Genomic DNA, 24,513 nt, shown 5'->3' on the forward strand with positions numbered 1-24,513 from the left:
TTGTGTGTTCAGTACCAGTTGTGTGTTCAGGACCAGTTGTGTGTTCAGGACCAGTTGTGTGTTCAGTACCAGTTGTGTGTTCAGGACCAGTTGTGTGTTCAGGACCCGTTGTGTGTTCAGTACCAGTTGTGTGTTCAGGACCAGTTGTGTGTTCAGAGACATTAACAGACAGCGACATCTGTTCTACAGGGTTTCCTGGGGACACCAACAGGGACAGATCTGCAGGTGAGAAGAAAGCAAATCAAAGTTTTTCCGCAGCAAATATTTCTACAGGATGGTTTTTCATATACGTGTGGGCGTACGTGTGTGTGTGTGTGTGTGTGTGTGTGTGTGTGTGTGTGTGTGTGTGGACATACCTGTGTGTGTGTGTGTGTGTGTGTGTGTGTGTGTGTGTGTGTGTGTGTGGACATACCTGTGTGTGTGTGTGTGTGTGTGAGAGGACGTACCTGTGTGTGTGTGTGTGTGTGTGTGTGTGAGGACGTACCTGTGTGTGTGTGTGTGTGTGTGTGTGTGTGTGTGTGTGTGGACATACCTGTGTGTGTGTGTGTGTGTGAGGACATACCTGTGTGTGTGTGTGTGTGTGTGTGTGTGGACATACCTGTGTGTGTGTGTGTGTGTGTGTGTGTGTGTGTGTGTGTGTGTGAGAGGACGTACCTGTGTGTGTGTGTGTGTGTGTGTGTGAGGACGTACCTGTGTGTGTGTGTGTGTGAGGACGTACCTGTCCGTGTGTGTGTGTGAGGACGTACCTGTCTGTGTGTGTGTGTGTGAGGACGTACCTGTGTGTGTGTGTGTGTGTGTGTGTGTGTGTGTGAGGACATACCTGTGTGTGTGTGTGTGAGGACGTACCTGTGTGTGTGTGTGTGTGTGTGTGTGAGAGGACGTACGTGTGTGTGTGTGTGTGTGTGTGTGTGTGTGTGTGTGTGTGAGGACGTACCTGTCTGTGTGTGTGTGTGTGAGGACGTACCTGTCTGTGTGTGTGTGTGTGTGAGGACATACCTGTCTGTGTGTGTGTGTGTGAGGACGTACCTGTGTGTGTGTGTGTGTGTGTGTGAGGACATACCTGTGTGTGTGTGTGTGTGTGTGTGTGTGTGTGTGTGTGAGGACATACCTGTGTGTGTGTGTGTGTGAGGATGTACCTGTGTGTGCGTGTGTGTGTGTGTGTGTGTGAGGACGTACCTGTGTGTGTGTGTGTGTGTGAGGACGTACCTGTGTGTGTGTGTGTGTGAGGACGTACCTGTGTGTGTGTGTGTGTATGTGTGTGTGTGAGGACGTACCTGTGTGTGTGTGTGTGTGAGGATGTGGATGTACCTGTGTCCTGTGTGTGTGTGAGGACGTACCTGTGTCCTGTGTGTGTGTGTGAGGACATACCTGTGTGTGTGTGTGTGTGTGTGAGGACATACCTGTGTGTGTGTGTGTGTGTGAGGACATACCTGTCTGTGTGTGTGTGTGTGTGAGGACATACCTGTGTGTGTGTGTGAGGATGTACCTGTGTGTGCGTGTGTGTGTGTGTGTGTGAGGACGTACCTGTGTGTGTGTGTGTGTGTGTGTGTGTGTGTGAGGACGTACCTGTGTGTGTGTGTGTGTGTGTGTGTGTGTGAGAGGACGTACCTGTGTGTGTGTGTGTGTGTGTGTGTGTGTGTGTGTGAGGACGTACCTGTCTGTGTGTGTGTGTGTGAGGACGTACCTGTCTGTGTGTGTGTGTGAGGACGTACCTGTCTGTGTGTGAGGACGTACCTGTCTGTGTGTGTGTGTGAGGACGTACCTGTCTGTGTGTGTGTGTGTGTGTGTGTGTGTGTGTGTGTGAGTGTGTGAGGACATACCTGTCTGTGTGTGTGTGTGAGGACGTACCTGTCTGTGTGTGTGTGTGAGGACGTACCTGTCTGTGTGTGTGTGTGTGTGTGTGTGTGTGTGTGTGTGTGTGAGTGTGTGAGGACATACCTGTGTGTGTGTGTGTGTGAGGACGTACCTGTGTGTGTGTGTGTGTGTGAGAGGACGTACCTGTGTGTGTGTGTGTGTGTGTGTGTGTGAGAGGACGTACCTGTGTGTGTGTGTGTGTGTGTGTGTGTGTGAGGACGTACCTGTCTGTGTGTGTGTGTGTGAGGACATACCTGTCTGTGTGTGTGTGTGTGTGAGGACATACCTGTCTGTGTGTGTGTGTGTGTGTGTGTGTGTGTGTGTGTGAGAGGACATACCTGTCTGTGTGTGTGTGTGTGAGGACGTACCTGTCTGTGTGTGTGTGTGTGAGGACGTACCTGTGTGTGAGGGTGTGTTGCTGGTCCAGTGGGATGTAGTTGAGGTGGGAGGCGAATTTGTTCTCTGATGATCTTCTGCGATGTTCGTCACTGGTTGCCATGACGATGGCGGGAGTGACGTGGCGACAGTGCTGCTCTGTGAAAACAAACGTGAGAAGTCGTTTCCTCACCCTCTCACGTTTCTGCTTCACTGACAGGAAACTGGACTCTCAGACGTGTGATGGCGATCTTACCTGAGTCTTTATGTTCACAAAAAACTGCATGGTAAATGTAAAAATTGTGAACCTAAAAAAGTCCCACCCACCTGGATGAGGGCTCGGTTCTGGGCGGGACTGCTCTCTGTCGACAGCCTCTCTGGAACTCCCTTTAGTGGATTGTGCTTGACTCCTCCCTCTGTGGAGGATTGGTCAGTCAGCCCCTCTGCCCCGCCTTCTCTGTTTTCAGACACCCTGCCTCTCTCCTCGCTTCCCTCTGGATAATCCACATCCAGCGTGCCCAGTTCTGAAAAGTCCTGATGGGCCCCATCAAAGAGGGCAAGGTCCTTCAAGGCGTCAAGGTCCCCTGGGGCCTCTGAGGATTGGGGGAGGGGCTTCCAGCGGCCACCATACGGCTTGCCGTGGAACAGAGACTGCAGCACCAGCGTTTGCGGTGAGGCTCGCCGCAGGAAGGCCAAGATGGAGTCGGTGCCCGGTCTCTCCCGGGGCTGGCAGTTCTCCTTCTGCTGGCAGCTCAGGATGTAGCAGCGGCCCTCGAACATCCAGGCCAGGTTGTAACCTGGCAGGTCGCAGCACGCCGCCACACACTGAGGTAGCGAAGCCACACCCGGCACTCGCAGGATGCCGCTGCTCTCCACCGCCGGAGACACCACAGCCTCAGAGAAGGTCGCCCCCTGCCAGCACTGAGACGCCACTGCCACTAGAAACACAAGGCTGCCGGTCAGTTGTGCATGAGGATGGCACCACCTGGTGGGTGGAGCATTCACCAAAGACAGTTGCAGGCTTAACGTCCCCAAAACCACCCGTCTGCTTCTGCCCCCCCAGACTGAGGACCACTGACACTGCAGGTGTTTGTACCTTCCAGAGTCTGAAGCAGCAGCAGGAAGATTTTCTCCCTCATGGCGATGAGACTGAATCCTGGAATGTCAACGCCAGGTGCCTCAACAGCAGCTCACAGGTAGGCCCAGGTACTCGCTCCTGTCTAGAAACACAGGACACGCCTCTTTTGACTGCACTCTTACTTTCTCCTACATGGAAGCTGAAGATTTTGAGTTTCAACACCAAGTTTGTGCTCGTGGTGAAGCGCCGCGACCCTCCTAGTGGCGTCTGATGTTCTCCTCTCTCAGGCTTTACCTGAGCGTTGATACCTGCGCTCCAGGAGGACGATCTGGGTCTCCGTGTCCTGCTGAGCCTGCACGATGAAGACCAAGTGTTATCACCCTCCCATCATGCACCAGCATGTTCCGACATGTTTCAAAATGGAGGCCAATCAAGTGGAGAGGAATTCTTCCGTCCTATGACAGATATTAGCTCCAGACCAGGACCAGGACCTGGACCTGGACCTGGACTAGAACCCATCTGGTTTTACTTCATATGAATCGCCATGACGTTATGTACGGTCACATGACCTGACAGCTTCCCTGTCACTGCATATTTCATGAAAGACGTTTGTCCGGTAACGTTTCAGCACCACGCTCGCGGACAGCGCCTGCCGCTGTGACGTCACTCAAAGCCTCGTGTTCGGTTCACGGTTCGCCTTCCTCGTCTGAACAAAATAATGACCGTGTTCGGTTTGGCGGACACAGACTCACTCGGTGGTAGAATCCCGGACTGGAAGGTCCCGGTATCAGGAGGTCTGATGACGCCAGCCGGGAAACCCGCATCAGCGACCCTCCGAGTCCCGCAGCTGCGTTTGCCCACTACCGTGGATGACGTAGCATGTATGACGTAGAATGGGACCAAATGCACGTGACGTATCCCAACTGCGGTTTAATCGGTTTATTGTTTTTGCTCCGGGGGCGCGGGTGGAGGCGGGTCACCCGCCTGGAGGCGGTCCCGGTTCCCCCAGTAGCACCACTCGGCCCCCATGGCGGGTCAGGTCCCTTCTCCAGGTTCTGAACCTGACTCTCCGGAAATATCCCGTGAAAACAAGCTCCATCCATCAAGGTGGACCAGTTATACGCGTCATATCCGGTTACAGCTTTCAAAGTAAAGTTCTTTGAAACAAAAAAAACTAAAGATTGTGTTACAGTTCTCATCATCATCGCAGGTACTTCCGCAGATAAAGGAATTCTTTAATCAAGTCACGTGATCAAATCGCTTCTTCAGGTTCTGTCTTAAATGAGAAGAGTCTGAGACCAGCAGGTCCTGAGCTCAGCTGAGCCAGCAGACCGATTTCTTCTGATCAGCGGATTTCTTTCTTTTAGCACAAAGAAAAGTGAGGAGGTTCTGGAACCTTTGCCTGAAGTCTTATTCTGAAGGCGAATACATCTAATTTCCGGTTCAGGGGTTCGGTTCTCCTCAGCTCCCCTGGGTGGTGTAACTGCTGCGTAACAGACGACAGTGAATCTGCAGGTTTCATCCTCGACTTTTATTTTCTTAAAAAACAACCATTTACAACCGCGATCACGCCAAATATAAATTACAACAGCAAACACGATAACGAGTTTAAATAGACCGGCGGACTCGTCGGTGGCCGGTAGAGCCCCGCGAGCCCCCCGACACCGACGACCGGTCAGTGTCGCGGTCCCTGGACGGGAATCGAACCTTAACCAGCCGCAGATTCTTCACAACGAGGCAGACAAAAAATAAAAAGACAAAAATAAAATTCACATTTCAAATCAAAACTCGTCTTCAACGGTAGACGTTTCATGACCAATGGCTTGGGAGAAGTGTGGGTGTTCTCAGCAGCCCTCGGGAATCGAACCCGTGACCTCTCAGACAAGTTGCAGCTCTTTGGCTCCGAACTGTTGGCTGCAAGTCACATCGTAAACATTAAAATGACGTCATCACACGGTTTTTGAGCTGAGTTCTCTTATGTTTTTGAAGCTGCTGATGTCAGGAGGGCAGCTGGGCTGGGCTCTGACCTCACCAAAGCAAAAGCAGATTTGTGATTGGTTGACACCAGGTCACGGGGTCACGGGTTCAATATCTCCTGCCGCTGAGGTTGTCTGGAGCGCGACCATCAGCGGGGGTCACCGGGGTCACCGGACATCTCTCCACACAGAACAAACACTTAGAGGTGAGGTGCAACAGGTCTGGTCAGATGAACAAACTGAGCATGCTCAGACGCGTACATGCGTGTCTGATTTGGGACAAAGATTCTTCATCATAAAGTGGTAAAAATACACGTTTGCTGATTAAGGAAAAAATCTGAGCGTCTAATTTGCTTAAAAGGGATCTGTGTTTTCCATCAACGGTTGTTTTAGCAGCTCCAGTCCGGAGAGAAGCCTGGGCGGCGAGCACGCGGAGGGACGTGGTGGTTGTTACCGATGTCTGGCATCCCCACGCAGGTCCTCACTCTGGAAACTGCATTATTTTAGGAAAAGGGTTTTTTCTCTTGGACTGGCTGTAGCCAGGACGCTAACGTTGGTGGAGTAAACCGCTGATGCTAGTCAGTCCGATGACATGCTGGGACGAGCCAGCGCCACTTTAAAGGTGCTACGTGTAAATGGTTTTGTTGAAAACATTCAAAACTCAACTGAAGTCATAAGAATGTAAACACTTAATATTCATGAGGTCTATATTTATGACACAGAGACATCAACCAAGGTTAGCATGTTTCTGAGCTAGCATATCATCTTCAGGGAGTCTTCCACCACATGGGGCCAAAAGAGCCACCTGCAGGCTGCTGCCTGGGGCATCCTGAACACACATTGTTTGAGGGTAACTGAACCTTTGGTGCCGCTTATGACAACACAAGAACCAAAAAAAAGTCCAAATAGCTAGGCTAGTTAGCTAGCTAGCCTAATGCACCGTTTACAGGCTTGCAACGTTAGCTTCCCTGGCTCTTAGAGCTTCAGCAGTTTCGTGGGAGTTTGTTCTCCTCATTCGTTAGTAGCTGAGGGGCTGAAGCACATCACCTTTAATTTGTGCATGAATGAATTCAACAGATTTCATACAGTAGCACCTTTGACCCCACTCATGTTCTCCATCCACCGTACTTGATGTCACTGAGGTGAGAAAAGAGATGCATTCACTGATGCTGAATGGATCTCCAGAACCTGACGGACCAAATCTGACCCTGAAGCAGACACGAGCGTGCAGACGAGCGGGAGCGAACGTGGACCAATAAGCCGCCTTCTACTGCCTGAAGCTGAGATGCCGAGATGTCAGAAGTTGTTTCAGCGTCACACGTGAATCGTCCCTCAAACCATCACGCATGCTTCATCTCTTGGATGTGATGAGCCTGAAACATCAGCGGCGATGTCGTGGTCGCTGGGTGGGTGAGCTCGCTAGTCGGTTTAGCTTGAACCTTGTTGGTGGAGAAAGGACGGTTCATGACGGAGAAACAGGGAGGATTTCTGCTTTCTACTAAATCAGCGGTTAATTTCATCGTCGAGTCCTGAAACTGAGACCTTCAGTCCATCAGATTACTTTGAAACACTCGGCAGCTCAGGTGTCTGTGGAAACTAAAAGCCTAAATTGTGGCGTCTGTCCTTCACACACCGTAAAAACACACAGTCACGCCTCCTCTGTGGGACGGCCCTGAACCAACAGTGGAAGATTACCACGACAAGCTGGGCTGCTCCAGAAAACTTCACCTTTCCTGTAACCTCCAAGAAGCCCCGCCCCCACGAGGCAAACACCTGATGCCATCAGAACTGAGTATTTGTCTCGTCCTGAAAAGCCTGGGCCTCAGAAACATCTGCTGTGATGTCACTAATGATGACATCATGATGCTGAGTTGCTCGTTGTGATTTGCCAGGTTCGTCGCCATGACAACATGCTAACACTTTTAAAACGCTGGTTCTGGGGGACAAGTGTGTGTGTGTGTGTGTGTGTGTGGGGGGGGGGGGTCTCAGCTTCAAAAAGACCCTCTGAAATCACAACGGTCTCATGCGCCCTGACAGACAAACTCAACAGCTTCCTGTTCTGGAAATCTTTGTCCTCCAGAAGGTTCCAGTCCTTTATTTCTTATCTGACATCTGTGTTGGTTCCCTTTTAAATCCCTCCCACTCTTGACCACGCCCACAACCAGACGCAGGTCTTTCGAGGCTTCTGTCTGGGACCTGATTGGTGGATGTTGCTGGAGCCATTTTTCCTGATTAAAATCCTGAACGTGCTCGTTGACCCTGCAGCTGGAGGTCACCGTGATGACGGTCCTCAGAGAGTGAGCGCCTGACCATCGCTCTGATCACAGCTCAACTTCCTGCATGTGAAATGAGACAAAGAGCTGCTGGACGATGGCGGCGAGGCAGACGGAGGGACAGACGACAGGAAGGAGCGCGCTGCTCCCACATCCACCAAGAGGCAGCAGAGAGGGGGAGAGCACAGGCGGGTGAGGGCAGCGGGGGCGCGGGTTATTGCCGTGGTCGTCCGTCCTCCAGGGGGACGTCGCTGGCTCAAGGTCCATCAGCACTCCAGGGGGGGGTGGAAGCTGCGCCTGCAGTCCACAGCTTTGGGGCTGGGAGGCTGAGCTCGCTTGTTCCGCAGCTCGTCACGACCCAGCGTACCGCTGAGACGGGCGTACGCAGCCTTGTACTTCTTATCGAATGCAGCTGCCGGACGGACAGAGACACAAATGAACAGCTGCACTTCATCTCAGATTGACTGGATTATTGATAAGAAACATCATCATCCACCTTTACTGCGGTACATCTGAGATCAAGAAATCATGATTCTATGGAGGGAAATCCCTGCTCAGGAAAGGGGGCGTGTCAGTTTGTCCACCCACTGATCTCAACCTCCTTTAGTTGGTCTTTTATTTGTTCAACTGCACTGGAAAATGAGGGGTTGATGACATGATGAGCAACATGTCGATTTGTCTGATTGATCTTGGTCTTCATCCACTGATGTCTCTGTTTCTACCACTTGGACCTCAGTTTTTACCTCTTAACTTGCGTATTTCTGTGTTTACACTGGAAGACCAAGCGTCTCCTCAGAGGCTCCGCCTTCCTGTGTCCTCTCATATCTGCGGCTCTCTTTCAACCGCAGTTCCTGTGCTGATGCTGGATTAGAGATCATTTCTATGTGAAGCCCTTTCCTCATACCTGTCCAGCGAAAGCTGACATCACCCTGATGACATCACTACTGCTAACCACAACGTAACAACACTTGTTTTGAATGGGCGGTGTCCTCACCGACGTGATCTTTGCCCATGGCCGCCAGGGTGAGGAAGAGGAACTCTCGGTATAAACTCCTGTCAACACAACACACAGAACCGGCTCAACAACACACTACACAACTCAAACAGTGAGCGTCATCTCATAATAGTGACACGACTTGGAGAGTTGTTGTCCGTGAGGGTCATGTGATCAGGCTGCAGCGTTGACCCGACCAACAACTACTCATCAGCTTTAAGTGGTTTCTGGTGCTGGAGGAAGTTTGACAAAACACTCTCAAAAAGTTGTAGGTCAAACGTGATTGAACGATCCTGCAGGCCACCGTAGGTCCTGCACCCTTTGGGGCAATCTACAACTTCACCACTAGATGTCACCACTCGCTCACCTCTGTATCCGGGGCGATCCCGGCTGCTTGGCCAGTGTGTCCAGGAAGAGTGTGATGGCCTTGTGCACCTCGTTCATGCCGACCCACCGCAGCACCTCCTCCAGGAAGGACAGTGTGAACGGGTGGTTGTGTCTCCGCCAGCTGTAGCTTCTCATTTGAACACCACCTGTTGGGGGGGGGGCAATCAGCATAGGAAGGAAATGTTACCGTGTAGATGGGATCTGCGTTTACGTCTTACTGTGGATCCTCCAGAGGACGTAGAGGGGGGGCCACTGGTCGGTGTCTGGGGTCAAGGTGTCCCACAGGAGCCTCACCCTCACTGCTGTGTTCTCTGACTGGAGGACACACAAAGACACCTGAGATGTCACAGAAAACTAAGACTGTAACATGCAAGATGACGTTCCAGGACTTTCACAATGCTCTCTGGTTTATGTGTCAGGATGAGTGAGGATGCAGCGATGGTCATCAGGAGCAGCCGTGGTACCTGCATCAGCTGGCTGACGAGTGGCGAGGCCCTGACCAGCTGTAGCAGGTTGCTGGGCAGGCCGAGGCGCTGAAAGTACCACACCAGGTTCCAGAAGATGATGGAGTGGCTGTCAAGGAACTGCGGCTGGGCCAAGACTGCTTCACCCTCGTTCTCCAGCAGGCTCTCCAGCTCTTTCCGCAGCACCAGGGGGCTCAGGTAGGCCACAGCCACCTGGGGAGTCCCGCCCACTGAAGAACCCTGGGGGGGGGGGGGGGGGGGGGCGATCAGCAAGATGCAAAGCAGAGCAGGAAAATTCACAGATTACCGATTAAATTCACAGGTTACCGTGGTGGTTCTGCTGCTCTCGGAGTAGCTGCTGGTCTCGGAGCTGGAGTCCTCACTCGTGCCATTACACTGAAGTCGCAGTGATGCCTCATGGCCACTAGGCGGCCTCACGGCGCTCTCCACCTCATCCTCCATGTTCCAGTTGCTGCGCTCCGCACTGGAAACAAAAAGCAAGCATTTGTTCCAACATTAAAAACCAAGCTTCAACACGTCCTGAAGTCATTGAACACACCGCACACACAGCTGTACCTGCTGACAGGTCCGAGGTCAGAGATCTCAGCATTGAGGAACGGGACAAAGGAGGCGGAGCAGAATGGGCAGGAGGAGTTTAGGTTGGAGTCATCAGACGTCCAGCCGGCCATGATCTCCTCATCGTAAACCAATGAGTTACAGCTGCGGCACCGAGAGCAGCTGGACATCAACACCTAGACGCGGGGGGGGGGGGGGGGGTTAGAGCTAACACCTGGCTGCAGAGGGGGGAGGGGCTTGTTTCTACAATATCATTAACATGGTACCTCAAGTCCCGCCCCGTCCTGATTGGCATCCCAAGACCTGCGCAGAAGATACGCTGGGCTGGGCATCTCCGTCAGGTCGAGGTCACTTCCTACAGACAACGAACTCTGGTAAGACAAAGGCAGATTAGTCTGATGAGTCTTTGTATTCATGATCTACTGACTAACGATTCTGAGAGAAAATGAGCCGCTTGTGACATCGTGAAAGACGAGCAGCAGCATTCAGCTCGCGTGCTGCAACACACGGTTGTGCGTCTGAGTGTAACAGAGGCTGGATCAAACATGTCTGCTGGTCATTGTTGGTGTGGAGAGAGGGAAGCTTTCCTCCCTGGAAACTGGACATTCAGATAAGCTGAGGAAGAGCTGACGGTGTTCAGCTTGGACGCCAGCATAGGACCCAACATGGAGATGTCATGGTTACCGTGGAGGCGTGTGGAGCATGACTTCTATATACGGCATTTCGTCGGGTGTCCTTCAATCTAAGTGATGACCCTTTCACACTGCACCAAAAATGCGGGTCAACATGGGTTTTTCGGCACTCTGAAAGGGTCGACTCAGCATTTCCATCCGCGTCGACGGACTCGCCAAGCGACCCGGGTGTTTAAAGGCAACCCGCCTCGTCTCAGGTTTCACGCTCCCTTCCAGTCGAGCCCAAAACTCCATCCTCCTTCGCTGCAGTGGCGCTCAGACATTTTCCATCTGCGCCGAGTTTGTCTGCTTTGCAAAAGAGACAACATTGCAATGCACGCAACGACAACGCTAAGGTTCGACTTGGCGACGTCCAGGTTGTCGTCGGTTTACCTCTCAGTGTTCCAGTGCACGTTTACGTGTAATGATGACGTTGCCGGCGCGATGACGTAGAGAGAGACAAACTCAGGCACGCAGCCTCACAGCGGGAGTTCAGACCCGGGTCTTCTGGAAGCTTGAATGAGCCCTGATGCCGAGCAAACGAGGGTCCCAAAACCCACGTTGACACGCATTTTTCAGTGTGAGAGGGTACAAGTGATGAGGCCTCCTGCTGCTCCACTGAGGGGTTCTTCGCCGAGGCCTGTCAGCTTGAGTGAGACGCTCATTTTGAATGTCTCACCACAACAGTACCAGGATCAAGACCAATAACATGAGTTAGCTGTTGCTAGCAAACCGTCTCGTGTCTCCAAATTCTGCTGTAAAAGTTCACTATTTTTCCAGTTTATCCAACAAATATTTGAAACTGAAAAAACAGCAGAAAGAGGATTTTGGTGGAGTTTTGAGATCAGGGAGATTGTCAAGGACTGAACGGACCTCTGGTTGACTGGCAGAGCTGAGTGGTAACAAGGCTGAGGTAGCCCTCTAATACCCGCACCAGCGCATGAACGAGGGGTATTAATATCAAAAGAATGGCCGTATTTGAGGGTCAGAATCCCACCTCAGAGGTCGCGTTGACCAGCTTGTCTTTGGCCTTCAGCAGAGTTTCTGCCACTTGAGCTTTCCTGGACTGTCTCTGCTCAGAGACCCTTCTCCCCACACCACCCCCCCCGCCTGGCCGCCGGTCGTCCACGCTGGCGGCTCGTCTGACTGCTCGGTGACGGGTCGGGGTGAGGAGCTGCTGCAGTTTCCCCGCCAGGCCCCCTCTGCTCGGGGACGAAACGTTGTTGTAGTTCTCATCTACGACCTTGTTTCTGCTGGCTGAGTCACGCTGGCCTGCGGGTCTGGAGGGCAGACGGGAGGTGAACAGCTACAACTGAACAAATCTACAACTTCATTTAGCAGACGCAAGAAACAAAGGCAGAATCAGAGATCCTCAACAACGCAAACTCCCTTCATAAACAGCTTCTGTTCCACAGCTGTTGCTGCTGGAAGACACACACACACACACACACACACACACACACACACACACACACACACACACACACACACACCCCCAGTCTGTAGGAAACAGCTAAGCGGATGATTGACTCACCTGCCGTCTCGCTGTGCCGGCTGGCAGCTGCAGTTGGGCTCCGAGTCGGCCGACTCTGCACACTCTTTGTAGAATGTAGACAGGCAGACTTCACTGCGCCGGACCAGAACGCCGCCGGCAGGCAGGGGAGGCGTGGTGGAGGCATCTCTACGTCCCAGGGGAGGTTTGCAGGAGACGGTGTCTGGGCAGCCATTGGTCCCTGCATTGCGGAGGATGGTCCTCTTGCAGAGTTTCACTTCTGTAGGACACAAAAGTGATTTTGGAATGGGTTGATGTTTGAAGTGATAAATCCTCTTTCTGGAGGAATTCTTGAGGTGTGAGACCTCACTGACGTCTGCCGCTCAGAGAGCTTCTTCTCGTCCAGGAAAACAACAGAAAAAGAAAAAGATTCTCGCCATCTTTGAAGCTGTGCTGTTGTTTGGACTATGCTTGCTTTCCAAAGTAGCAGAAGAATCTGTCTGCAACACCTGGAACACCGAACACAGCAGCACCACCTCTGAAGGTTATTAGGTGGATCGGATCAAAGTCCATCCTCAGGGTGTCTCAGGTGCTTGTACTGTCATGTGATCAATTCCCTTCCACTTGAAGTCGACAGCAATTCTGAACAACCCACTGTTGGCCCGGTGTAAACGGAACCTGACTTTTCCTTTTGTTGTCCCAACTCGTGGACGTGAATCTGGATCACGCTACATTTCTGTGTCCCTTGGCCGGGACACCGAAGACACTTTCCTACATTTGAGTGTGAGGATGAGTGGGAGGAGTTTCAGTCTTACTGTCAGTCGGCGTCGTCATGCTGTTCAGACTGTTGCTCTTCACCATCGGCCCCGTCAGAGACTCATGACTGGAGCTTTCACTCAGACCGCTCCAACTGGACTGACGAATCAGAGTGGACTGGGGGCGGGGCTGCGGGTCTGAGTCCATCATAGCTTCTTCAAAAGGTTAAAAAGAAAATAACAATCATTTTATTGTTGTTATTCACTTTTATTCTTGTGTACAAAACGAGCCGTCGTGTCATTCGGGAGCATGGCGTCTTCTTCCTCAACACCTGGGATCGTGACCGCACGTCTCTGGTCGAGCAACAGAGAAAACCAGTGACAAGAACTCAAACCAATCAGGAGAACGGTTCCTCGGCCCGACCAGGTCCAACTACTCTGATGTTTGTGAAGGACATTTCAAGACTTTTAGCAAAGCTCTGAACTTGAACTTTCCAGGCCTGGAAATTGCTGTTTTTCTATTCCTGGACTTTTCTAGATTTTTCATTACTGTATGAATCCTGAAAGAATGTTTCAAATAAATAAACTGATCAAATACAATGAAACTGTCTTTGTATTTGCTCAAGAAACCACCCTTGATGCTCTTTTAGATTCTGAACGTTCTACCCCCTGCCTCTCAACTTCATGATGAGAGATGTGGAATTCTGGTCCTTGAATCGTAACCCGTCATCACTCCACCACCTCATGCACACATTAATGTCAAAAATAAAGTCCCTGACCTCCCCGTGACCCCACTGAGCCGCTCTTCTGACGCCGTTTGATTGGCTGCCTGAACTGAGCGATGGCCAATACGACGTTCCTCAGTTTGGCCCAGCGGAGACGTCCGCCCTGATTGGTGGACGGCCACTTGCTCTCCAGCACTGCCTGAGGAGACACCAGACACCCTGAAGTCACACATCCGGCCCCCGTCAACTCTGACCTTTAAATCTGAACATGTAGTTAAGTGCAGGGAAGGTACAAACAGAACCAAATAAAGAAATAAAGAAGGTTTGAATAATCAAAATGGGTTGTTGACAGAAATCTAAAGGTTTAAAAGTTTCCTTTAACACCACAGAAAAAGATTTTGTTGAAATTGTAGCTTAAATTTGAATAAATGAACAGTTATAGTGTATTTTACATTATAAGGAAAAAGTTAAAGAAGTCGAAGGAACAAAAGGAATTTATGTGAATCTAAATTGTATCTTTTTATTTTGACATGTTCCAAACATTCCTTGGAAACCTGAACAATTGTAAAAAAAGTAACTCACAACTGAAGTGCACCTCTATTATAAACACACTGAGGTGTGTGTGTGTGTGTGTGTGTTGGGACCTTGTTGTAATAGCCGTAGGTGATGGTGTTGGGTGTGATTCCCGCCTTCTTCATCTCCAGTAAGACTCGGACAGCAAGGACCGGCTGACCGTACTGACCACACAGCTGCATCAGGATCCTGTAACACACCTGACACACACACACACACACACACACACACACACACACACACACACACACACACACACACACACACACTATTGTTGATAGTGGTGTTGAAGAAAGGCTTGTGTTGTCTCAGCCAATATCAGCTTAATCGTTCACACACTAAACTAATCAAAGCATCAAAATGTCTGTCCTTGGTTGACCTTTGACCCTCTGAGTCTCACCTCGTCTGGAAGCACCACCTTGCGGTTCTCCATGTGTTTGAGGACATCATAGGCCGTGTGCAGGGCACGGACCTTAGCGCTCTCCGCCCGAACAAAGGTGGGCAGGTAGATGAACCAGAGGCCGTAGCAGTGACCCAGCAGGCATTTGGACCACATGTCCGGCACCGCTGAGTACTTCTGGGCTCGCTTCTGGGCCAACTTGATCTCCTGGAGGTTGAGAGGGGGCAATATTTCATACTTGTTTTCTCTGAGGTGGCAGCATGTACAGTGCTGAGCAAACGTAAAAGCGAGCCCACATCATCACACTTCCACCACCGCGGTTCACTGCTGGCACAATGTTCTTTTGGTCAAATGCTGTGTTCTTTGTGCGCCGGATGTAACGGCATGCATTTCTCCCAAAAAGTTCAACGTTTGTTTCATCAGTCCAGAGGACGTTTTCCCAGAAGCCTTGGGTTTGATCAAGACGATTCTTGGCAAAAGCGAGTCGGGCCTTAAATTCTTTTAGGTCAACAGTGGCTTTCGCCTGGGAACTCTTGTGGATGCCATTTTTTTGTCTTTCTAATGGTGGAGTCATGAACATTGACATCAACTGAGGCAAGTGAGACTCGCAGTTGTTTAGACGCGGTTCTTGGATCCTTTGCGACTTCTGCAGTTGGACTGCGCCATGCTCTTGGAGTAATTCTGGAAGGTCGGCCACTGCTGGGAAGGGTCACCACTGTGCCATGCCTTCTCCATTTATGGACAATGGCTCTGACAGCGACTTACCAATGGCTTTGTATCCTTTCCCAGACTGGGACATCCCTATAATCCTCTTTCTTGTTTGCTCTTGAAGCTCCCTGGAGCGCAGCATGATGAGGTGAGTACCTCGCCTGGTCAGACAGGTTTCATGTTCGTGGTCTCCTGGTTGGAAATGCCTGGCAGCAATCAGGCCTGGGTGTGGCTTTCCCCAATCATAGGGTCAATCACAATTACCTCACTTTTTAACAAGGGGGCCACAGAGGATCATGTAGATTTGGATAGGATTTTTCTCTTAACAAATAAAATCAAAATGGGATACCTGCATTTTTTAAACACTTGGGTTATCTTTGTGTAAAGTTGGAATTTGTTTGATGATCTGAAAAGGTGAAGTGGGACGAAGGTGCAAAAAAGTAAAAAATCAGTAAGGGGGGAAAAACCTGAGCACAGCACTGCAGCTGAGGTCCATTTGAAACTGTGCTGCTTCAGCTGGACGGCTTAGCTTCACTGCGCAGGATGACGGTTGTCTTCTACTGAAGGTGACATCACAGCTAGTTGGAGCCAATCGTGGCGCAGTATCCTCCAAAGTTTGAGAGACACTCAAAGCTTCCAGCGCACAAACACCGAGGAGGAAGCGACACTCGTCGAGTTTCCATCAACGTATTTGATGCATTTGTAGTCAGCTTCACACAAAAGGCAGCTCTTCTTCTTCTACTGTTTGTTGTAGCCATGTTGTCAATACCGCCATCTTCCGGCAGCATTACAGAACTTATTGGATTCATTTTAAAGAGTTGGTTAGTTTTAATTAGTTTTTAAAAATCTCCTTTTTTGTGGGTCTTTAAATGTCAACTCAATCAGCCACTTCCTCCCAGCATGAGTGTCCGTTCACGGTCATCAGCATCGTCACGGACAGCATCGTCCCTCCTGCCCTGTGTAGTTTTCTCATGCCGTCTGTTGCTGCTGAATATTAGATGAGCAGTAAAATATTGACCAGGATCATGAAATTAAGATGAGTCAAACTGTTAACAAGCTTCCTGCTTCATTCAGGGAAAACTGGGTCAACAAGTGAAACCACTCACAACTCACAGACTGGATTTGAACGCAACACAATTCACCACCCTGATGGTCTCGTTTGCATATTTCCTCAGTTTGATACTGTTGCTCCTGTGATCGACAAACTACCAACATCAAACCGTCTCCTGTAGGACTTGAGATGCTGAGTGCTGTACCTGTTTCGTGCGTCTGGGGGCGGGGCTGCTGGGGGCACTGCCCTTGGCCGGGACACGCAGCTGGTCCTGGGGCCGGTCAAAGAGCTCCGCTCTCAGGGTGGGGAAAGTCTCGTAACTGGACACACAAAGAAAGAGCTCCTGTTGTTCATACCAAGTAACAACTGATCAGGGGAAAACAGCAGAAGCCTGAAGAAGCCTGAAGCTTAGTGGTGGTGACCTTGAAGTCATGTGACCCTGGTGTAGCTCCTCCCTAGTCTAACGTTAGCTTAGCACTGCTAACGTAGCCTCCAGGCTTCCAGCATCATCAGAGGGTTCATCAGTGAAGATGATCTTGATGAACTGAACCTGGAAGATCATCAACTTTTGTTTACCAGAGCTGATTTACTGGTTCAATCACCACAATCACATGGAGCGATCCTATTGGCTGCTGGGAGAGGAGCCTGGAGATGACCACTTCCTGTTGGTGGAGCCAGGACATCAGCACTTCCTGTACTACAAACACACCTCATCCCTGACTCGCTAACTTCCTGTTGGACTCCTGAACTTGGTGGAGGTGTACCTGTAGAGGGCAGGGCACTCTGACCCGTCAGCTTCCTGTGGTTCCTCCGGTGGCATGATGAAGACCGTGTGTTCTCCACTGTGAGTCTCGTCTAGATCAATCAGCCGCACTTCCTCTGGCTTCTCCACATCCACCTGACAGGATGGTGACACTTAGAATTCAGAACTCCATTTAGGGAACCAGCATTTGTCCATTGTTTGCTCGTCGCCATGCAGATAGACTTGATAAACCATCGCCGTCAAAACTACGTTAGAGGCAGCTGGAATCCAAACACGGTTCCTGGAATTGGTTTGACTGTAAGGAGCTCAAAGTGAACAGCGGACAAATCCAAGTTGAAATGTAACTCAAATGTCAAATGTGTGTTTCTTTTCTGGCATAAATAAACTGCTGTTTCACAGATGGAGCACGGCACAGCAGCAGGTCTCAGTGCCTGGTTTAAGGTTGGTTTATAGATTGTTGTTACCAAATGAATCGCCTCTGTCACGTTTCTGACCTTTTGGACGCATTCGTCAAAGAACTCGAGGCAGGCGTGGCGGTCGCTGACGAAGGAACACTCCTCTATGAACTGGGTGAACATCTGCGTCCGCGTCAGCTGGCTGTAGAACTTCTGCTGCGTCCGATCCCGGGACTTCAGGAACCCTAGAGGAGTCAAAGGGCCTTGGTTTGAAAACAATCTACCTGCAGGTCTTTGGTCAGTTTGCTGAACTCTGATGAGCTCTCACCCTGCAGGTTGAAGAGTGAGCTGCAGTCGGTGGCGGTGTCCGATGGTGCCTGGGTGATGGGCAGCAGGAAGGCTCGGTATCCTCGCAGCAGGCAGCTCATGAAGCGCAGGAATGCCTCCTGGATCTCCAGCTCCAGCTGCTTCTGACGCCTGTAGATCTGATCGTAATCAGTCAGCAGGAACTCTAACGTCGCCTCCTCCTGGCCAGGAGTGCAAACTACAGACAAGAAGAAATCTTTGGTGAAATTCTTCGTGTCCCCGCAGAGGTAAATGACAGGGTGGTTAACCACACTGCAACCTCAATAGAACTTCAAGTCACACATCTACGGAATCTATCCTATCACCCAGCGGGCCCCTGGGCCCAGGCACAGAGCTCCGAGGGGCAGAAGGGCCCACTGTGGGAGGAGTCTAATCCCTGCTGAAATGGATGCCCTGAACAAAAGCCCTTGCTGGTCAGGCCTGAGTGTGGACTGGCTGCTGCACATTACCAGTTGAAGGTCTGCGGAGTGCAGAACAGGGGAAGAGAAATTCCCTTCAGAACAATAAAATGTAAGGGTCTGCTGTCACCTGCAGGAAAAGATCTGCTGCACTTGAAGCACGAGGGTCCTTTGGTCAGATGCAGACAGAGCGCATGCTGACAAGCGCATGGCCAGCACGCGGTCTAACGATGACCTCGCTTTTTACTTCATCTGCATTCATAAGAACTGTGTGGTTCGGCCCCTCGTCACCAATCTCACGCCTCCACTTGCTAATCGCACCATGAACTAGAACCATCAAACAGAGCAGAAGTGTTGGGGTGAACCTCCCCCACACACTCACTCTTCTCCAGCGTCTTGTGAAGGCTGGTAAGGGTGTTAAACAGAGTCTTGCTGTGCTTCCTGGGTAACGATCGCCATGACAACGGTTTCTTATCCTCCAACCTGAGACAGGAGAGGGCGGCAGGTGTTTTATGCAATTTATGTTACAGTAAACAAGATGATGAGTGTTGAAGAGCAACTTCAGTTATCTGCGTGTTGAGTGACTCACTGGAAGATGGTGTTGGTGTCGAGGTCGACACAAACCACATCTGGCGGGGGGTCATAAAGGTCAAAGTAGCTGGAGTGGACACCCACGATGAAGGGCATTGGAGCGAGCAGCACATCAGCCATCTGTAGCGGGCACAGAGGGATGTAGGGGCAGAGCCAGCGCAGGGGGAAGCTCATCTGGAGGGAGGGAGGGGGAGGGGGGGGACGGAGAGAGAAGGAGAGAGAGACAGAGAGAGGGGGAGAGAGAGAGAGACAGAGAGAGAGACAGACAGACAGACAGAGAGAGAGAGAGATCATACCAACCCTGAACTAAATTGAAACCAAATGGTGTGTGTGTGTGTGTGTGTGTGTGTGTGTGTGTGTGTGTGTGTGTGTGTGTGTGAACACGTCTTACTGAGACGAGTGCCTCACTGACGGAGGTCAGCACATCAGGGCGAAGTGAATGCAACAGTAGTTTGTGTTCGGTGAGGACAGCGAGCAGCAGCGTGCAGGCGTTCTCAGGGCCCAGGTTCTGTAGCAACTTCAGGAAGCTCGCCCCACTGCAGTACACACACACACACACACACACACACACACACACACACACACACACACACACACACAGTGGCATCACCGATGTTACTGACGATCGTTCAGTTCTGGTGGCAGGATACTGACCTGAGTGGGAGGGGAGAGGAGACGGGCTGGCAGAGCAGCAGGTTGTCATAAGGAGAAAGCTGAAACACACACACACACACACACACACACACACACACACACACACACACACACACACAATGTTACGGTTACACAAAACACACAGACACACACGGTTGATCGTGATCTTCTCATCCACCAACATGCAGTGTGAAATCACAGGAACCCCTAACAGACCGACCCAGAATTATTTCCAATTGAGGGAAAGATTGAGGCAGCTGATTGGACAGGATCAACTAAGGGGCCAATTCTGATTGGCTGCAGTTACCCAGTTTGCTGTGCGACCAGATCAGCAGCCACATCCTGTTGGAGGAGGAAGTGAAGGATTTAAGTCAGCAGCAACACCCTGGGCTGTATGTGCGTGACCAGGTAAAGCAGCTCCTTGCTGAGCGCGACGGCCGCACGGATCGACCTGCATTTCTGCCGCTCTGCAACGAACCTCATTGGAGACTTTTTCAGAAGACGCCACCCACTGATCAGACGTGTCTCTTTATACTGGATACAAATGTGTGTTCTTACCTTTTCTCAACTACCATGATTCTATCAACTGTTCAAATTTATGGCCCATTTAATTAATTCAATACCAGACAGGTTGATTATCTCAATCTTCCTTTTGATGAGAACAAAACATGGCCAGTGTTCTCAGATATCAACGCCACGGGGGAGCGATGAAGAGATGGTTAACTTGAACATTAACTTCAAAAGAGAGTATTTTGCGGGAATTTTATTAGCTCTGCGAGCGAGCTAATAGGCTAATGCTATTTCTGGAGTGTTCCATGCAGATATTCCATACACCGGAAAAATAGACGGACTGACACCAGACGTCCGTACGTGGAAACAAGACGCTGGTGTTTCATAAACGCGATCATCATACAGAATCCGTGTGCCAATAAAACAAATGAGTGGTGGCTTGAGTCTGTACCTGAACAAGGATGCGAGGTCGCTGAGGGGAGGGAAACGGGACATTGTGCATGAAGCTGGAGATGTGTCTGCAGACAAGACGAGGTCATAACAGGATCAACATTCGTAAGACTGGGATTCCTCTTCATAATGGAAATCACAAATAATGAACTGAGCCTGAAGAGCCAAAGGGAGCACTGACTTCTCCAGCGGCAGGACATGCGGCCCAGAGATGGAGTATCTGTAGATGAAGGTGAGGAACTTCTGGAAGACGGTGAAGAAGGGCCAGTGGGAGAGCACGCAGATGCTTTTCTTCACCTGCAGGCTGCGGTTAGTGATCGGCCGCCGGTCGACCACGCTGAGCAGACCGAGTCGCATGCTCTGGCGCTCCGACAGCTTCTCCCTGGAGAACGACTCGTAGAACTGGATGGCTGCTCCGTACACCTGTGGGCACGGCGGCGTCGGGATGTTTAGTGTGTCGGGCTGGTAGCAGCTTAGCAGTAGCATGAGAGGATGGTGGGGCTTCAGAAATACTGCTAGATCGGATGAATACGGGTTTGGCCCCCTAGACCCTCCACAGGCTCAGATCTGGACATGATGAGCTTGAACATGGCATCACCACATATCAGACCTCGTGCACTACGTATTTAAGTCCCGCCCACACCAGAGGGAAGCAATGACTCGCTTCCAGTGGCTTTGCATTACATGAAGTGCCTCAGTGGTAACTGTGCCTGCTGGCAAACAACATGAGGAACTGAGAGGTCTTCAGAAGCTGCACACCGGTTCCAGATGTCTACCTTGATGGCAAAGCTTTCATAGTTTTGTCCCGCACGCAGACGTTGGCTGGCTGCTGGGCGGAAACTCATGTCAGGCTACGTTAGCTGAATGACAGGAAGCTACTGTAGTAGCGCGACTCTCCAGCAGGTGGGTTTATGAGTCAGACGGAGACCTTTGAGGTCTCGCTGATCCAGATCCACCGCTGGTTCTTTCATCTGTTGGTGGCAGCTGGTTCCTTTAGGGTTTTACGATACACTTTTCTGCTTTACAGTTAAAGGATGATTAAAAACATTAGATTCTCAAAGTTTAGCAGATGTTTTGCAGGCCTCACCTTGTCCCCGCAGGCGGAGGTGAGGACGAAGGTGGAGAAAACAGGCAGCTGGTACTTGGTCTGCAGAGGCCAGCTCTCCACGGTGACGCCCATTGGCAGACAGAAGACCGGCACTGACTCCGGCAGAGGAAACGCCTCCAGGTCCTCTTCAGGGTAGCGGCTGATCAGACCTGCGATGTGGGCACAAACCCTCATGTCAACGAGGTGTTGATTGAAGCCCGATGTCCTGACACGTGCGGCGCGGCAGCTACTCACCGGCCTCATACACCAAGGCGTTGGCTTTGGCCACGGCCCTCTTGTAGCCCACGTAAAGAGCTGGACCCCACTGGAGACAAGCACAAGTGTGACAAACGGACCTGCGGAGTCGACCTGACCTGCTCTGGTGTCCCGGAGCAGACATGAACAAGCCTTCCAGAATTCCAGGGTCATCTTTCCTGAAAGACTTTTACTGTGAAACCCCTGCTGGTCCAGAATCAGCAGCGACTCGTGTGTTACAATCTTTCCACATCAGTGATTCTAAACTCATGTCACCGTGTAGCTAATTTCTGGCTCATTGTCTGGATACAAATTTAGAAGAACCTCTCTGAGAATGCCCCACCCTCCCAGCACTCACCATGCCGGTGTTCAGGTTCTTGTCCACACGGCAGAAGGTGTGGGGGGCCACCTCTCCCTTGCTGGGCAGCAGCAGGGCGATGTCAGTGACTCCCAACGTGTGGAGGCCCTGGGAGTCGAGAGCTCGCCGATACGTCAGGAACACCCGGTGAGCGGTCGGGGCTCCGCCGGCGCTCAGGCTGGCCGAGCGGCTGTAGGGCGTGGTCTCGATGACGTACCAGCCCTGCTTCAGCTGCTCCTTTCCCTCGTACAGAACCCTGCAGGAACAGACCAGCACCTCCCATGAGGTTCCGTACGCAACCTCCCAGCAACAGACCAGCAGGCTGCAAAACCCCTGGTTGGGTCCAAACACGTTCAGCTACTTCGTCAAATGATAGTACTGTATACAATAGTACTGCATATGATAGTACTGTATACAATAGTACTGCATATGATAGTACTGTATACAATAGTACTGCATATGATAGTACTGTATACAATAGTACTGCATATGATAGTACTGTATACCATAATACTGTATACAATAGTACTGCATATGACAGTACTGTATACCATAATACTGTATACAATAGTACTGCATATGATAGTACTGTATACCATAGTACTGCATATGACAGTACTGTATACCATAGTACTGTATACAATAGTACTGCATATGACAGTACTGTATACCATAATACTGTATACAATAGTACTGCATATGACAGTACTGTATACCATAATACTGTATACAATAGTACTGCATATGACAGTACTGTATACCATAGTATTGCATATGACAGTACTGTATACCATAATACTGTACACAATAGGACTGCATATGACAGTACTGTATACAATAGTACTGCATATGACAGAACTGTATACCATAATACTGTATACAATAGTACTGCATATGACAGTACTGTATACCATAGTATTGCATATGACAGTACTGTATACCATAATACTGTATACCATAGGACTGCATATGACAGTACTGTATACCATAGTACTGCATATGATAGTACTGTATACCATAGTACTGTATACAATAGTACTGCATATGACAGTACTGTATACCATAGTACTGTACACAATAGTACTGCATATGACAGTACTGTATACCATAGTACTGCATATGATAGTACTGTATACCATAGTATTGCATATGACAGTACTGTATACCATAGTACTGTATACCATAGTACTGCATATGATAGTACTGTGTACCATAGTACTGCATATGACAGTACTGTGTACCATAGTATTGCATATGACAGTACTGTATACCATAGTATTGCATATGACAGTACTGTATACCATAGTATTGCATATGACAGTACTGTATACCATAGTATTGCATATGACAGTACTGTATACCATAGTACTGTATATGATAGTACTGTATACCATAGTACTGCATATGATAGTACTGTATACCATAGTACTGCATATGATAGTACTGTATACCATAGTACTGTATATGATAGTACTGTATACCATAGTACTGTATACCATAGTACTGCATATGATAGTACTGTATACCATAGTACTGTATACCATAGTACTGTATACCATAGTACTGCATATGATAGTACTGTATACCATAGTACTGTATACCATAGTACTGTATATGATAGTACTGTATACCATAGTACTGTATACCATAGTACTGTATATGATAGTACTGTATACCATAGTACTGTATACCATAGTACTGCATATGATAGTACTGTATACCATAGTACTGTATACCATAGTACTGCATATGATAGTACTGTATACCATAATACTGTATACCATAGTACTGCATATGATAGTACTGTATACCATAGTACTGTATACCATAGTACTGTATATGATAGTACTGTATACCATAGTACTGTATATGATAGTACTGTATGCCACAGTACTGTATACCATAGTACTGTATATGATAGTACTGTATACCATAGTACTGTATATGATAGTACTGTATACCATAGTACTGTATATGATAGTACTGTATACGATAGTACTGTATACCATAGTACTGTATACCATAGTACTGTATATGATAGTACTGTATATGATAGTACAGTATACCATAGTACTGTATACCATAGTACTGTATACCATAGTACTGTATATGATAGTACTGTATACCATAGTACTGTATATGATAGTACTGTATACCATAGTGCAAGACAACAAATATAGCAATGTTAAGAGAGCAGCAGCATGTGTGTTGTTATATTGTGTGAACAAGGATACACACACACACACACACACACACACACACACACACACACACACACACACACACACACACACACACTCCATAGTAGTGGGGGTTAACAGCCTCCCCTGCTGG

At 49.8% G+C, this 24,513-nt stretch overlaps 2 protein-coding genes across 8 annotated transcripts in view; both read right to left on the bottom strand.

The window, feature by feature from the left end:
- Positions 1 to 4,409, bottom strand: part of kiaa0319 (KIAA0319 ortholog) — a 19,364-nt gene extending 14,955 nt beyond the window's left edge. For 3 of the 6 annotated variants that reach the window (XR_015118467.1, XM_086217551.1, XM_086217548.1), the window contains exons 1-6: positions 4,060 to 4,409; positions 3,602 to 3,659; positions 3,326 to 3,449; positions 2,557 to 3,167; positions 2,253 to 2,388; positions 70 to 219 (exon numbers count right to left, since the gene is read on the bottom strand). Coding sequence is in view for 5 of the 6 variants with exons in the window: in XM_086217551.1 (XP_086073677.1) it covers positions 70 to 219; positions 2,253 to 2,388; positions 2,557 to 3,167; positions 3,326 to 3,368 (940 nt within the window). In the remaining variant the exon portion in view is untranslated. Of the gene's footprint in view, positions 1 to 69; positions 220 to 2,252; positions 2,389 to 2,556; positions 3,168 to 3,325; positions 3,660 to 4,059 lie in introns of all 6 variants that reach the window. The other 3 variants (XM_086217550.1, XM_086217553.1, XM_086217549.1) reach the window with 3 other exon arrangements.
- Positions 4,410 to 4,824: 415 nt separating this feature from the next.
- Positions 4,825 to 24,513, bottom strand: part of dennd4b (DENN/MADD domain containing 4B) — a 31,520-nt gene continuing 11,831 nt past the window's right edge. For both annotated transcript variants that reach the window (XM_086217532.1, XM_086217533.1), the window contains exons 3-29: positions 22,180 to 22,435; positions 21,822 to 21,891; positions 21,567 to 21,736; positions 20,661 to 20,902; positions 20,481 to 20,547; positions 19,520 to 19,578; positions 19,257 to 19,401; positions 18,864 to 19,039; positions 18,657 to 18,757; positions 17,839 to 18,054; positions 17,610 to 17,755; positions 17,117 to 17,250; positions 16,558 to 16,672; positions 14,594 to 14,800; positions 14,265 to 14,393; positions 13,675 to 13,819; positions 12,956 to 13,111; positions 12,183 to 12,420; positions 11,646 to 11,928; positions 10,244 to 10,348; positions 9,978 to 10,153; positions 9,729 to 9,885; positions 9,402 to 9,641; positions 9,156 to 9,252; positions 8,918 to 9,083; positions 8,551 to 8,609; positions 4,825 to 7,968 (exon numbers count right to left, since the gene is read on the bottom strand). In XM_086217532.1, the coding sequence (XP_086073658.1) occupies positions 7,823 to 7,968; positions 8,551 to 8,609; positions 8,918 to 9,083; positions 9,156 to 9,252; positions 9,402 to 9,641; positions 9,729 to 9,885; positions 9,978 to 10,153; positions 10,244 to 10,348; positions 11,646 to 11,928; positions 12,183 to 12,420; positions 12,956 to 13,111; positions 13,675 to 13,819; positions 14,265 to 14,393; positions 14,594 to 14,800; positions 16,558 to 16,672; positions 17,117 to 17,250; positions 17,610 to 17,755; positions 17,839 to 18,054; positions 18,657 to 18,757; positions 18,864 to 19,039; positions 19,257 to 19,401; positions 19,520 to 19,578; positions 20,481 to 20,547; positions 20,661 to 20,902; positions 21,567 to 21,736; positions 21,822 to 21,891; positions 22,180 to 22,435 (4,201 nt within the window). In that variant the 3' untranslated portion in view covers positions 4,825 to 7,822. The remainder of the gene's footprint in view (positions 7,969 to 8,550; positions 8,610 to 8,917; positions 9,084 to 9,155; positions 9,253 to 9,401; positions 9,642 to 9,728; positions 9,886 to 9,977; positions 10,154 to 10,243; positions 10,349 to 11,645; positions 11,929 to 12,182; positions 12,421 to 12,955; positions 13,112 to 13,674; positions 13,820 to 14,264; positions 14,394 to 14,593; positions 14,801 to 16,557; positions 16,673 to 17,116; positions 17,251 to 17,609; positions 17,756 to 17,838; positions 18,055 to 18,656; positions 18,758 to 18,863; positions 19,040 to 19,256; positions 19,402 to 19,519; positions 19,579 to 20,480; positions 20,548 to 20,660; positions 20,903 to 21,566; positions 21,737 to 21,821; positions 21,892 to 22,179; positions 22,436 to 24,513) is intronic.

Source organism: Aulostomus chinensis, chromosome 11 (assembly GCF_037954235.1).
Source record: "Aulostomus chinensis isolate RoL2024-O1b breed Wild chromosome 11, RoL_Achi_v1.0, whole genome shotgun sequence".
In the NCBI taxonomy this organism is placed as follows: Eukaryota; Metazoa; Chordata; class Actinopteri; order Syngnathiformes; family Aulostomidae; genus Aulostomus; species Aulostomus chinensis.